At 31.5% G+C, this 12,613-nt stretch overlaps 1 protein-coding gene across 1 annotated transcript in view; it reads left to right on the top strand.

Moving 5' to 3' along the window:
* Positions 1 to 348: 348 nt before the first annotated feature.
* The window catches only part of LOC119601074, a 38,296-nt gene continuing 26,031 nt past the window's right edge, over positions 349 to 12,613 (top strand). The window contains 2 exon segments of the mRNA XM_037951782.1: positions 349 to 503; positions 10,634 to 10,860. Of these exon segments, the coding sequence (XP_037807710.1) occupies positions 349 to 503; positions 10,634 to 10,860 (382 nt within the window).

The following is a 12,613-nucleotide window of genomic DNA, read 5'->3' as shown; positions in this document are numbered from 1 at the left end:
TTGAAAGTCGTATGAATCTACTTTTTGTTATTATCACTTCTATCGAACCATAATTGACAAATATTATATTTACTGTGAAATTCAGCATAAATAATATTTAAAATAAAATGTAATTATTAACAAAAAATGCAATTCATTCTTAATAATTTAAAAAATTTTCTTGTTAAATTCTTTGGTAAAACATTAAAAATAAAATAGAAATAATAATTAAAATACAAATGAAAAGCTAAACACCACAATGCAAAATACTAAATAATAATAAAAATAATTAAAATAATAAAAACCAAACAAAAACTCATTTATTTTCTAAAAACAATAAAACATTTCAACAAAAGCCATCAGACCAACATGACAGAAAACAAAGATAAAATTAGTGACAAGGATAAAGAAACGAAAAATGAACCTGAAATGGAAAAGGAACAGGAAAAACAGTCACAGCTGCAACAACTTCAAACACAAACCACACAAAAAGAGCAGCAACATAAAACAGAACAACATGACAGGTAAGTTGTTTAATTTCAAGTCAAAATTTGTTTTAAATTATAAAAAAAGAACTTGGACAACTTGTGTAAATAATTGTTATAAATACCAAGATAAATACAAAATCTTGTTTTAAAATATTTGTATAAAAAATAATCATCTCTACAAGAAATTCTGTAAATTTAACATATTGAACTACAAGACGTATGACTGTTATTTAAAACAATTACATATAACGTATACGTACCACTGAACCGAAATTTGAATTAAATGTATTAATTGTGTGAAGATTATTTTGTAAGCAAACCACGACATTTGCTTTTCAATTATGAATTGTATAGAAAACATAAAACTACAAAAACTCATTCAAAATACATCAAGTTACTCAACCATGATTATACCATTTATTAATTATATCCTGTGTGCACTAACTACATAATATATTACATGGCATAATGACAGTTTAACAACCACAAATTAATCTATAATTAGTAACGTACACATTCCGGATTTTTGTCTTTCTTTCTTTACAATTTTGTCTTAAATTTCAAACTAAAAACCACCAAATACGCAAACATATTTTCATGGCATCAATTTAATGATTTTTAGTCATATGCTTTTTCTATAAAAATCCAGTTTATATTCTCAAACAATTCTAAAATGTAACTTTAGATTGACTCAACAGGATTTTATGCTTTAAGTTAAACTTGTCCTTATAAATATGCATGATTATTTGTTGTCTATGTCTGAGTCCTTTAATAATATGTTGTTATGTCTGCTATACAAATACTAATGGCATGACAACACATTTGCTGACAGGAAGTCATTTGTTACAATTTCTACGCAATATTTTGAAGCAACAAGTTGCTACAAACAATATAAGAAGGACAATAAAATCAAAGGAAAATAAATAAAAATAACAACAAAGCTAGTCATAGTCTAGTCATAGTCTAGTCATAGTCTAGTCATAGTCTAGTCATAGTCTAGTCATAGTCTAGTCATAGTCTAGTCATAGTCTAGTCATAGTCTAGTCATAGTCTAGTCATAGTCTAGTCATAGTCTAGTCATAGTCTAGTCATAGTCTAGTCATAGTCTAGTCATAGTCTAGTCATAGTCTAATAGTCTAGTCATAGTCTAGTCATAGTCTAGTCATAGTCTAGTCATAGTCTAGTCATAGTCTAGTCATAGTCTAGTCATAGTCTAGTCTTAGTCTAGTCATAGTCTAGTCATAGTCTAGTCATAGTCTAGTCATAGTCTAGTCATAGTCTAGTCATAGTCTAGTCATAGTCTAGTCATAGTCTAGTCATAGTCTAGTCTAGTCATAGTCTAGTCATAGTCTAGTCATAGTCTAGTCATAGTCTAGTCATAGTCTAGTCATAGTCTAGTCATAGTCTAGTCATAGTCTAGTCATAGTCTAGTCATAGTCTAGTCATAGTCTAGTCATAGTCTAGTCATAGTCTAGTCATAGTCTAGTCATAGTCTAGTCATAGTCTAGTCATAGTCTAGTCATAGTCTAGTCATAGTCTAGTCATAGTCTAGTCATAGTCTAGTCATAGTCTAGTCATAGTCGAGTCATAGTCGAGTCATAGTCTAGTCATAGTCTAGTCATAGTCTAGTCATAGTCTAGTCATAGTCTAGTCATAGTCTAGTCATAGTCTAGTCATAGTCTAGTCATAGACTAGTCATAGTCTAGTCATAGTCTAGTCATAGTCTAGTCATAGTCTAGTCATAGTCTAGTCATAGTCTAGTCATAGTCTAGTCATAGTCTAGTCATAGTCTAGTCATAGTCTAGTCATAGTCTAGTCATAGTCTAGTCATAGTCTAGTCATAGTCTAGTCATAGTCTAGTCTATAGTCTAGTCTATAGTCTAGTCATAGTCTAGTCATAGTCTAGTCATAGTCTAGTCATAGTCTAGTCTATAGTCTAGTCTATAGTCTAGTCTATAGTCTAGTCATAGTCTAGTCATAGTCTAGTCATAGTCTAGTCATAGTCTAGTCATAGTCTAGTCATAGTCTAGTCATAGTCTGGTCATAGTCTAGTCATAGTCTGGTCATAGTCTAGTCATAGTCTAGTCATAGTCTAGTCATAGTCTAGTTATAGTCTAGTCATAGTCTAGTCATAGTCTAATCATAGTCTAGTCATAGTCTAGTCATAGTCTAGTCTATAGTCTATAGTCTAGTCTATAGTCTAGTCTATAGTCTAGTCTATAGTCTAGTCATAGTCTAGTCATAGTCTAGTCATAGTCTAGTCATAGTCTAGTTATAGTCTAGTCATAGTCTAGTCATAGTCTAGTCATAGTCCTATAACATTTCAGTTTATAGTTTGATAGAACTAAAACATCGACGAAAACGTCAATGACATACATTTTAAATGTTTAATATGACAAGTTTTTGTTACCAAACGCCAAGCATTAATTAGAAGTCTTTACGAATGAATGTGCTGTCATATGAAGTCATAAATTTTCTATCCTTATATCCGTTTAAAGTTATGAAGCTAGTGATTTTCGTTTGCATGTATTGGTTTGGAACAGAAAACATTTTACTAGATTTTACGATTTCCAAAAGTTAAACACCTTTGGTAAAACAGAAATCATGACCTGAAACATGCTCCAAAAATATGCTATAAAATATGTATAAAACGTGCTGCACAATTTAAAAGTTTTACTTTGGTACAAAAATGCGTACATGTAAACAGAAATCTGTAATGACACGAAAAATTAAGTTTTTGTGTTTTATATTGGAAATAAGGTGGCACGTTTTGCTTTTTTGGAAACGACGGCTATTTATTTTGTAAACTCTTACTCCGCATATCTGAAATTGTTCTCGCTGTTTGTAAATAATGTCTTACTATCACCTAAAAATGTTTGTTGTTTCGTTTCTTATGGAATAATTTATTTCAATTAGTGTTTTTAAAGCATATTTTAGTCAATAATTCAAGATGTTTAAGTTATTATATCACATTTAAATTCAACTATTGTATAATCAGAGAAAATAGTGTTTCTAGTCAAGTTCACAATATCGTTTATAGTTTAGTTCAGAGTCTCTATCTAATAATATTTAATAACGAAGTTCGTAATATATCATTTAAGTCTTTAACGAACTAAGCTAATTTACTTAAGTTTAAAGCAAACGTAATAAAATTTTTCAAGTAATTTTTTTATACCCACCATCAAAAAAGATGGGGGGTATATTGTTTTTGTCATTCCGTTTGTAACACATTGAAATATTCGTCTAAGACCCATAAAAGTATATATATTCTGGGTCCTTATTAGATTCTAAGACGATCTAGCCATGTCCGTCCGTCTGTCCGTCTGTCTGTCTGTCTGTTGAAAACACGATAGAGTCCAAACGGAAGTAGCTAGCGAGCTGAAATTTTGCACAGATACTTCTAGTTGATGCAGTTTGTTTGGTATTGAAAATGGGCAATATCGGTCTACGATTTCGCCTAGCCCCCATATAAGGCCCCCTTCAGAAAATGACTTTATCGCTCATAACTTGCTAAGGGAAGCATCAATAGCGCTGAAATTCGGCACAAGCATGTTTTACGGGAACACAAATCTCTTCGTAGTATTTTATAAGGATCGGTCCATAATTGACCCTACCCCCATATAAAGTCCCCTTCAGAAAATGACTTTATCGCCCATAACTGGATAAGAGAAGCGTTAATAGCAGTGAAATTCGGCACAAAAATGTTTTATGGAAACATAAATCTCTTCGTAGAATTTTATAAGGATCGGTCCATAATTGACCCTACCCCCCATATAAAGTCCCCTTCAGAAAATGACTTTATCGCCCATAACTGGATAAGAGAAGCGTTAATAGCGGTGAAATTCGGCACAAACATGTTTTATGGGACCATAAATCTCTTTGTAAAATTTTATAAGGATAGGCCCATAATTGACCCTACCCCCCATATAAAGTCCCCTTCAGAAAATGACTTTATCGCCCATAACTGGCTAAGAGAAGCATCAATTGCGGTGAAATTCGGCACAAACATGTTTTTTGGGAACATAAATCTCTTTGTAAAATTTTATGAGGATAGGCCCATAATTGACCCTACCCCCCATATAAAGTCCCCTTCAGAAAATGACTTTATGGCCCATAACTGGCTAAAAGAAGCATCAATAGAGGTGAAATTCGGTAAAAACATGTTTTATGGGAACATAAATCTCTTTGTAAAATTTTATAAGGATAGGCCCATAATTGACCCTACCCCCCATATAAAGTCCCCTTCAGAAAATGACTTTATCGCCCATAACTGACTAAGAAAAGCATCAATTGCGGTGAAATTTGGCACAAACATGTGTATTGAGAACTTAAATCTCTTTGTAAAATTTTATAAGGATAGGCCCATAATTGAACCTAACCCCCATATAAAGTCCCCTTCAGAAAATGACTTTATCGCCCACAACTGGCTAAGAGAACCATCAATAGCGGTGAAGTTCGGCACAAACAAGTTTTATGGGAACCTAAATCTCTTTGTAAAATTTTATAAGGATAGGCCCATAATTGACCCTACCGCCCATAAAAAGTCCCCGTCAGAAAATGACTTTATCGCACATAACGGGCTAAGGAAAGCATGAAATTCGGCACAAACATGTTTTATAAGAATTTAGATCTCTTCGTAAAATTTTATAAGGATCGGTTCATAATCCCCCATATAAGGTCCCCTTCAGAAAATGACTTTAAGGCTTATTACTGATTCAAAAATGTGAGTACAGAAGTAAAATTTTACATAAATAAGTTTTGTCCAAGCCAAAAGTTCTTTATCAAATTTTATTAGGATCGGTCGTTAATTAACCCTATCCCACTTGCAAAGTCCCCTTCAGAAAATGACTTTAAAGCTCATTACTAGCTTAAAACTGCGAGTACATCGATGAATTTCGACATAAACAATTCTCGTATTAGCTAAAATCTCCCACTAAATTTTATGAGGATCAGTCTGTAATTGACCCTACCCCCTATAAGGTCCCCTTCAGATAATGACTTTAACGCTCATTACTGACTCAAAAATGCGATTACAGCAGTGAAAATCTACGTAAACAAGTTTTGTACTAGCCAAAAACTAAAAATCGTTTTAAATTTTAGAAGTATTGATCCATAATTGACTTATACGGGGGTGGGCGTATAGGGGCGCCTTTAACGATTCACTCCAGAGAATCACTTTAACGCTCATGTATGGCTCAAAAGTTCTTCCAAATTACGGGAGTTTTATAGGACTGGAAGTTTTCAACTGAATTTGATGAGGATAACTAATCAAACACCCATTTTCGGTTCCCTTCAGATAAATATTTTAAACCTCATGACTGAATTAAAGATACAAGTACAGCTACATTAGATACAAATAATTATTGTATAAACCAACATGGATAGGTCCATAATTGACTCTACCCTCCATATAACCACTCTTACAAAAAACAGTTTATGGTTATAAATATTGGATCAAACAAAATTAATATTTTTAATTCGGAAGAGCACGGTCCATGCATAAGCCCTTATTAAATTCCCTCTACCAAATATTTCCCTGATGTTCATAATAATATCGACATATGATTCAACATAGATCGATAATATCAAAGTTTATTTATAAGGATGATTTGATATAAGATTCGGCATGGCCGAATATAACACTCTTGCTTGTTTCTAATAAAAATCTTGATGCATTACTCCTAAATTGTGTTGAATTGCTTAACGGTTTCATAAGGGTAAGAAATTGTTTATTGGTACCAAATTGAAACACATATGTATTAGGAAATAATGTAATTTGTGGCTTCATCAGAACCTTATCAATGTTAGTAAAACACACTTAAAAAACGATTCTAAATCTTCTTTCAAATGAGGAAAAACATAATTTTAAATTTATTAGTATGAGTGATATTTAATTATTCATAGCACTCATACGCTCACTTCATACGGTATTTTAAATGCTTTAATTTAATACCAGATTATGCCTAGACTATGACTAGACTATTGACACGACTATGACTAGACTATGACTAGACTATGACTAGACTATGACTAGACTATGACTAGACTATGACTAGACTATGACTAGACTATGACGAGACTATGACTAGACTATGACTAGACTATGACTAGACTATGACTAGACATGACTAACTATGACTAAGACTATGACTAGACTATGACTAGACTATGACTAGACTATGACTAGACTATGACTAGACTAGGACTAGACTAATGACTAGACTATGACTAGAACTATGACTAGACGATGACTAGACTATGACTAGACTTACTAGACTACTAGACTAATGACTAGACTATGACTAGACATAGGACTAGACTATGACTAACGATGACTAGACTATGACTAGACTATGACTAGACATGAACTAGACTATGGACTAGACTATGACTAGAGCTAGGACTAGACTATGACTAGACTATGACTAGACTATGACTAGACTATGACTAGACTATGACTAGACTATGACTAGACTATGACTAGACTATGACTAGACTATGTGACTAGACTATGACTAGACTATGGCTAGACTATGACTAGACTATGACTAGACTATGACTAGACTATGGCCAGACTATGACTAGACTATGACTAAACTATTACTAGACTATGACTAGACTATGACTAGACTATGACTAGACTATGACTAGACTATGACTAGACTATGACTAGACTATGACTAGACTATGACTAGACTATGACTAGACTATGACTAGACTATGACTAGACTATGACTAGACTATAACTAGACTATGACTAGACTATGACTAGACTATGACTAGACTGACTAGACTACTATGACTAGACTATGACTAGACTATGACTAGACTATGACTAGACTATGACTAGACTATGACTAGACTATGACTAGACTATGACTAGACTATGACTAGACTATGACTAGACTATGACTAGACTATGACTAGACTATGACTAGACTATGACTAGACTATGACTAGACTATGACTAGACTATGACTAGACTATGACTAGACTATGACTAGACTATGACTAGACTATGACTAGACTATGACTAGACTATGACTAGACTATGACTAGACTATGACTAGACTATGACTAGACTATGACTAGACTATGACTAAACTATGACTAGACTATGACTAAACTATGACTAGACTATGACTAGACTATGACTAGACTATGACTAGACTATGACTATGACTAGACTATGACTAGACTATGACTAGACTATGACTAGACTATGACTAGACTATGACTAGACTATGACTAGACTATGACTAGACTATGACTAGACTATGACTAGACTATGACTAGACTATGACTAGACTATGACTAGACTATGACTAGACTGACTAGACTATGACTAGACTATGACTAGACTATGACTAGACTATGACTAGACTATGACTAGACTATGACTAGACTATGACTAGACTATGACTAGACTGTAAACTAGACTGTAAACTAGACTGTAGACTAGACTGTAGACTAGACTGTAGACTAGACTGTATAGACTATAGACTAGACTGTAGACTAGACTGTAGACTAGACTATAGACTAGACTATAGGCTAGATATGCTAATTTGTATAATTTTGTATGTGTCCCTTAAGAATACGATGTTATGTCTGCCTTACAAATAACAATGACTCGAAAACATTCTTTTTTTCGAGAAGAAAAAATGTCATTTATTAAATTTTAACCTTTAAATATTTGTAATTTTACATCCCAACAAAGATACCTAGGTCTTTACCAGTATCTTTGTTGGGATTCGAACCCACAATCTCCAGTCTGACAGCAAAGTAAACTAATTACTAATCTAAAGGAGGCCCACTATTTGTCAGATGAATGTTTGACTTACACCCACAACGTTTTAATTTCCTAACCTGTACTTCAATTGGACATGTGTACTATTCAGATTTGTATTTTTTAAAACACTGGAAATTATCTACGCAGTTAAAGGAAGACGCTTTAAAAAGTTCTAAAATGGATTTTAAAAAGTTCTAAAAAGTAGATTTTATGTGCTTTTAAGAGGATTTATTTAAATGATTATGACTTAATACCACCAGGTTATCTTTATATTGTTTGCCCAAAGACTTTAAATATTTACATGATATTTATAAAAAAGTGGCTGAAGAGTCTTTTAAGAGAAAATTATTAAAAATAAATATTTTTACAGGGAAGATAATGCCAAATGTAAATAAAAATAATAAAATTTTAAATATGTATTAAAAAAGAACCAACTTTGTAATCCTGTAAAAAATTACAAAATACCAGAAAGATTTTAAGAATAAATGCTTAAGTAAATAATTTTATTTGCTGTTCTTACAAGTCTTAACAAAAACTCTTAACTAATTTGCAACTGTTTGTAAACAGATGTTTGGACTCTTTTATATATTTATAATGTCATATTCTTATGTTTCCTGTTTACAGCACGATAATTTTTAGATATTGATTACTTCGCTTTCAAATACTTGGCAAACTAGAAAAAATAAAAGAAACTGAATAGTCAAAGAAGACAACTAGTTGTTTGAACAACTCCAACCAATTAACTTACAGGCAATTATCAACAAGACCATATATGGGAAAGCAAATAGACTTGTTACTAACAGAAGGTTAAATAGTTTTTATGTAAAGGTTTCCAAGGAATTATGACATAAAGAAGAACAATTTTGCAGCATTTAGGGAATCTTTTCATAGTTTTACAAAATTAGCTACAAAATAGAGAAATTTTCCTTGAAACAAGTTCATAATAGTTTGTTGGATTGTTTGTTTCTTGAAGAAATTTGAAAAAAAAATCATAAGAAAACCACACAATTTTTACTTTCCTAAACTTCGTTTACAAAATCTTTGAAATTTTCTTTAAAAAATTTGTATTTAAAATGTTTGTCCAACTAGACGTATGATTGATATTAATTAAGAGGAAGACATACAAGTTACTCAATAACTTCAAAACTAATAATGATATTTGAAAAATTCAAAAAGCTGTAGAAAGTTTAGACTGTAAGCAATATTTGTAATGAGAAATATTATACAACTTAAGTCTTCTTTTCAATTTTGAACCTAGGTAAACCTCAGCTTCTGGGTACTAAATTCTAAAATGTAAAAATTTTTTAAATTTATTAAGAAAATTTTCAATCTTTTAGCTTTTATAGTTAAACAATGTTAATCTGACTTTACTTTCTATAATTTACTAATAACTCCAACCAATTAACTTCTAGCATTGTGTTTTCAAATTAAATTTCTTGAAGAAATTATTAAAATTCATAAGAAAACCATATAAATTTTACGTTCCTAAACTTCGTTTACAAAATCTTTGAAATTTTCTTTAAAGAATTTGTAATTCAAATGTTTGTTCAACTAGACGTATGATTGATATTAATTAAGAGAAAGACGTAGAAAGTCAAGGCTATAGGCAATATTTGTAATGAGAAATATTGTACAATTTAAGTCTTCTTTTCCATTTGGAACCTTAGTAAACCTCAGCTTCTGGGTACTAAATTCAAAATGTAAATTTTTTTTTAATTTATTAAGAAAATTTTCAATCTTTTAGCATTTATAGTTAAACAATGTTAATCTGACTTTACTTTCTATAATTTACTAATAAACTTTTGACTACAATTCTTTATTTTTTCAAAAAAATCTTAATTAAAAATGTCTGCCCTACAAGGCGTATGATTATTATTAATTGCTGGATATCGGCATAAAATTCTATATAGCGGCGAAACTATACAAGCGATTGGCAAAGATTAAAATTACGTAGTAAGCTAAAACCATAAATAATTTATTTGTAAACAATAAAATATTAAGTATTTAAATATTCCTTTAAATGTCTGTATATAACTAACAAACCATCAACTTTACTTTAAAAGACAAGTAAAGCTTTTAATATTTAATAACCAACTTCTAATAGTAATATACTCAGCTACTTCTTAAAAAACATATTTGTGGTTTATTTTCTGAATAAAATTTCTAATTAAATATTTATGAAAATTCCCCACCTACCAACTTCAAAAAACCAGCTTAACATCAAACAAAATTGATGCTTAAATTTTAAGCAAGACATGCTTAAATAATTACCCAACAATATCTAAACAAAATTAGCTTTCAGCTACAATTATTTCCTTTCTCTCTTTATTCCTCCACAAAAAAATCAACAAAAACCTTTTTCCCTTCACTGCCCCAGCAGTCGTTGCAAGAGATTATCACAATTTTTGGATTTCCTTAACATACCACGTTATCATAGTGGTCACAGCGGCAGTAGCAGTAGCAGCAATAATTCCCAACAACATTCTCCACAAACACCAACACCGGCCGAGAGGAAAGGCAGTAATGATGGTGGCATTGAACAGGAACATCAACAACATCATTTGCAACATGGCTCTAGAAAACGTTCATCATGTGTCAGTTTTCGTAGTGAAATACTCTGGTTGGATTTGGTAAATGGAGAAATCAATGAGTTTAATGAAAGGTACACAGAGAGAAATGAAAAGGAGGGAATTTGGTAAAAGTTTAATCAACTGATTAAACAGAAAGAAGGAAAAATTTATTCAAAAATTAAATGAAATCAAACTACTGTATAAATCCCTAACTTGGTCTCACCTTGATTACTACCTAAGGTCTTTATATTAGCACAGTTTGGCTCCAGTTATGCTAAGTAGGATTAAAGGACGATCATTATACAATCTCAGTCAATAGAGGGTCGCAACATAGTCCCTGTTAAGCTTTTTAAAAAGTTTGTAATATAGTCTTAGTATAGGTAAAATTACTGTCGATTAGAAGCTCAATATGTAGTCCCACTTCATCTTCTATAGAAGCTCATTATACTGTTCCAGATTAACTTCTATAAAAACTCATTATATAGTTCCAGTTTAACTTTTATATAAGCTCATTTCATGGTCCCAGTTCAGCATCTACAGAAGCTCATTATATAGTCCTACTTTATCTTCTAAAGAAGCTCATTATAAAGTCCCAGTTTAGCTTTTATAGAAGCTCATTTCATGGTCCCAGTTCAACTTCTGCAGAAGCTCATTATATAGTCCCACTTTATCTTCTATAGAATTTCCTTATACAGTCCTAGTTTATCATCTAGTCCCAGTTTAGCTTGTATAGAAGCTCATTTCATGGTCCCAGTTCAACTTCTACAAAAATTCATTATATAGACCCACTTTATCTTCTCTAGAAACTCATTATATAGTCCTAGTTTTGCTTCTATAGAAGCTCGTTATATAGTTCCAGTTTATATTATATAGAAGCTCATTATATAGTTCTAATTTAGCTTATATAGAAGCTCATTATATAGTCCCATTTTATCTTTTATAGAAGCTGATTATATAGTCCCACTTTATCTTCTTTAGAAGCTCATTATAAGTTTAGCTTTTATAGAAGCTCATTTCATGGTCCCATTAATAGAAGCTCATTACATAGTTCCAGTTTATCTTCTCTGGAAGCTCATTATAAAGTCCCAGTTTAGCTTGTATAGAAGCTCATTTCATGGTCCCAGTTCAACTTCTACAAAAATTCATTATATAGACCCACTTTATCTTCTCTAGAAACTCATTATATAGTCCTAGTTTTGCTTCTATAGAAGCTCGTTATATAGTTCCAGTTTATATTATATAGAAGCTCATTATATAGTTCTAGTTTAGCTTATATAGAAGCTCATTATATAGTCCCATTTTATCTTTTATAGAAGCTGATTATATAGTCCCACTTTATCTTCTTTAGAAGCTCATTATAAGTTTAGCTATTATAGAAGCTCATTTCATGGTCCAAGTTCAGCTTCTATAGAAGCTCATTATATAGTCCCAGTTTAGCTTTTATAGAAGAATCTCATTTCATAGTCCAAGTTCAGCTTCTATAGAAGCTCATTATATTGTCCCAATTTATCTTCTATAGAAACTCATTATATAGCCCTTATAGTTTTGCTTTTATAGATGCTCATTAATAGACCCACTTTATCTTCTATAGAAGCTCATTATATAGTCCCAGTTTAGCTTTTATAGAATCTCATTTCATAGTCCAAGTTCAGCTTCTATAGAAGCTCATTATATTGTCCCACTTTATCTTCTATAGAATCTGATTATACAGTCCCAGATCAATATCTGTAGAATTATATAGTCCCACTTTATCTTCTATAGATGCTCATTATACAGTACTAGTTTTG

Source organism: Lucilia sericata, unplaced genomic scaffold (genome assembly GCF_015586225.1).
Source record: "Lucilia sericata isolate MDLA Ls3-8-SP2 unplaced genomic scaffold, ASM1558622v1 Contig000141F_arrow, whole genome shotgun sequence".
Lineage (NCBI taxonomy): Eukaryota > Metazoa > Arthropoda > Insecta > Diptera > Calliphoridae > Lucilia > Lucilia sericata.
The sequence above is the reverse complement of the archived record's forward strand: the minus strand, read 5'-3'. Positions and strand labels throughout refer to the sequence as shown.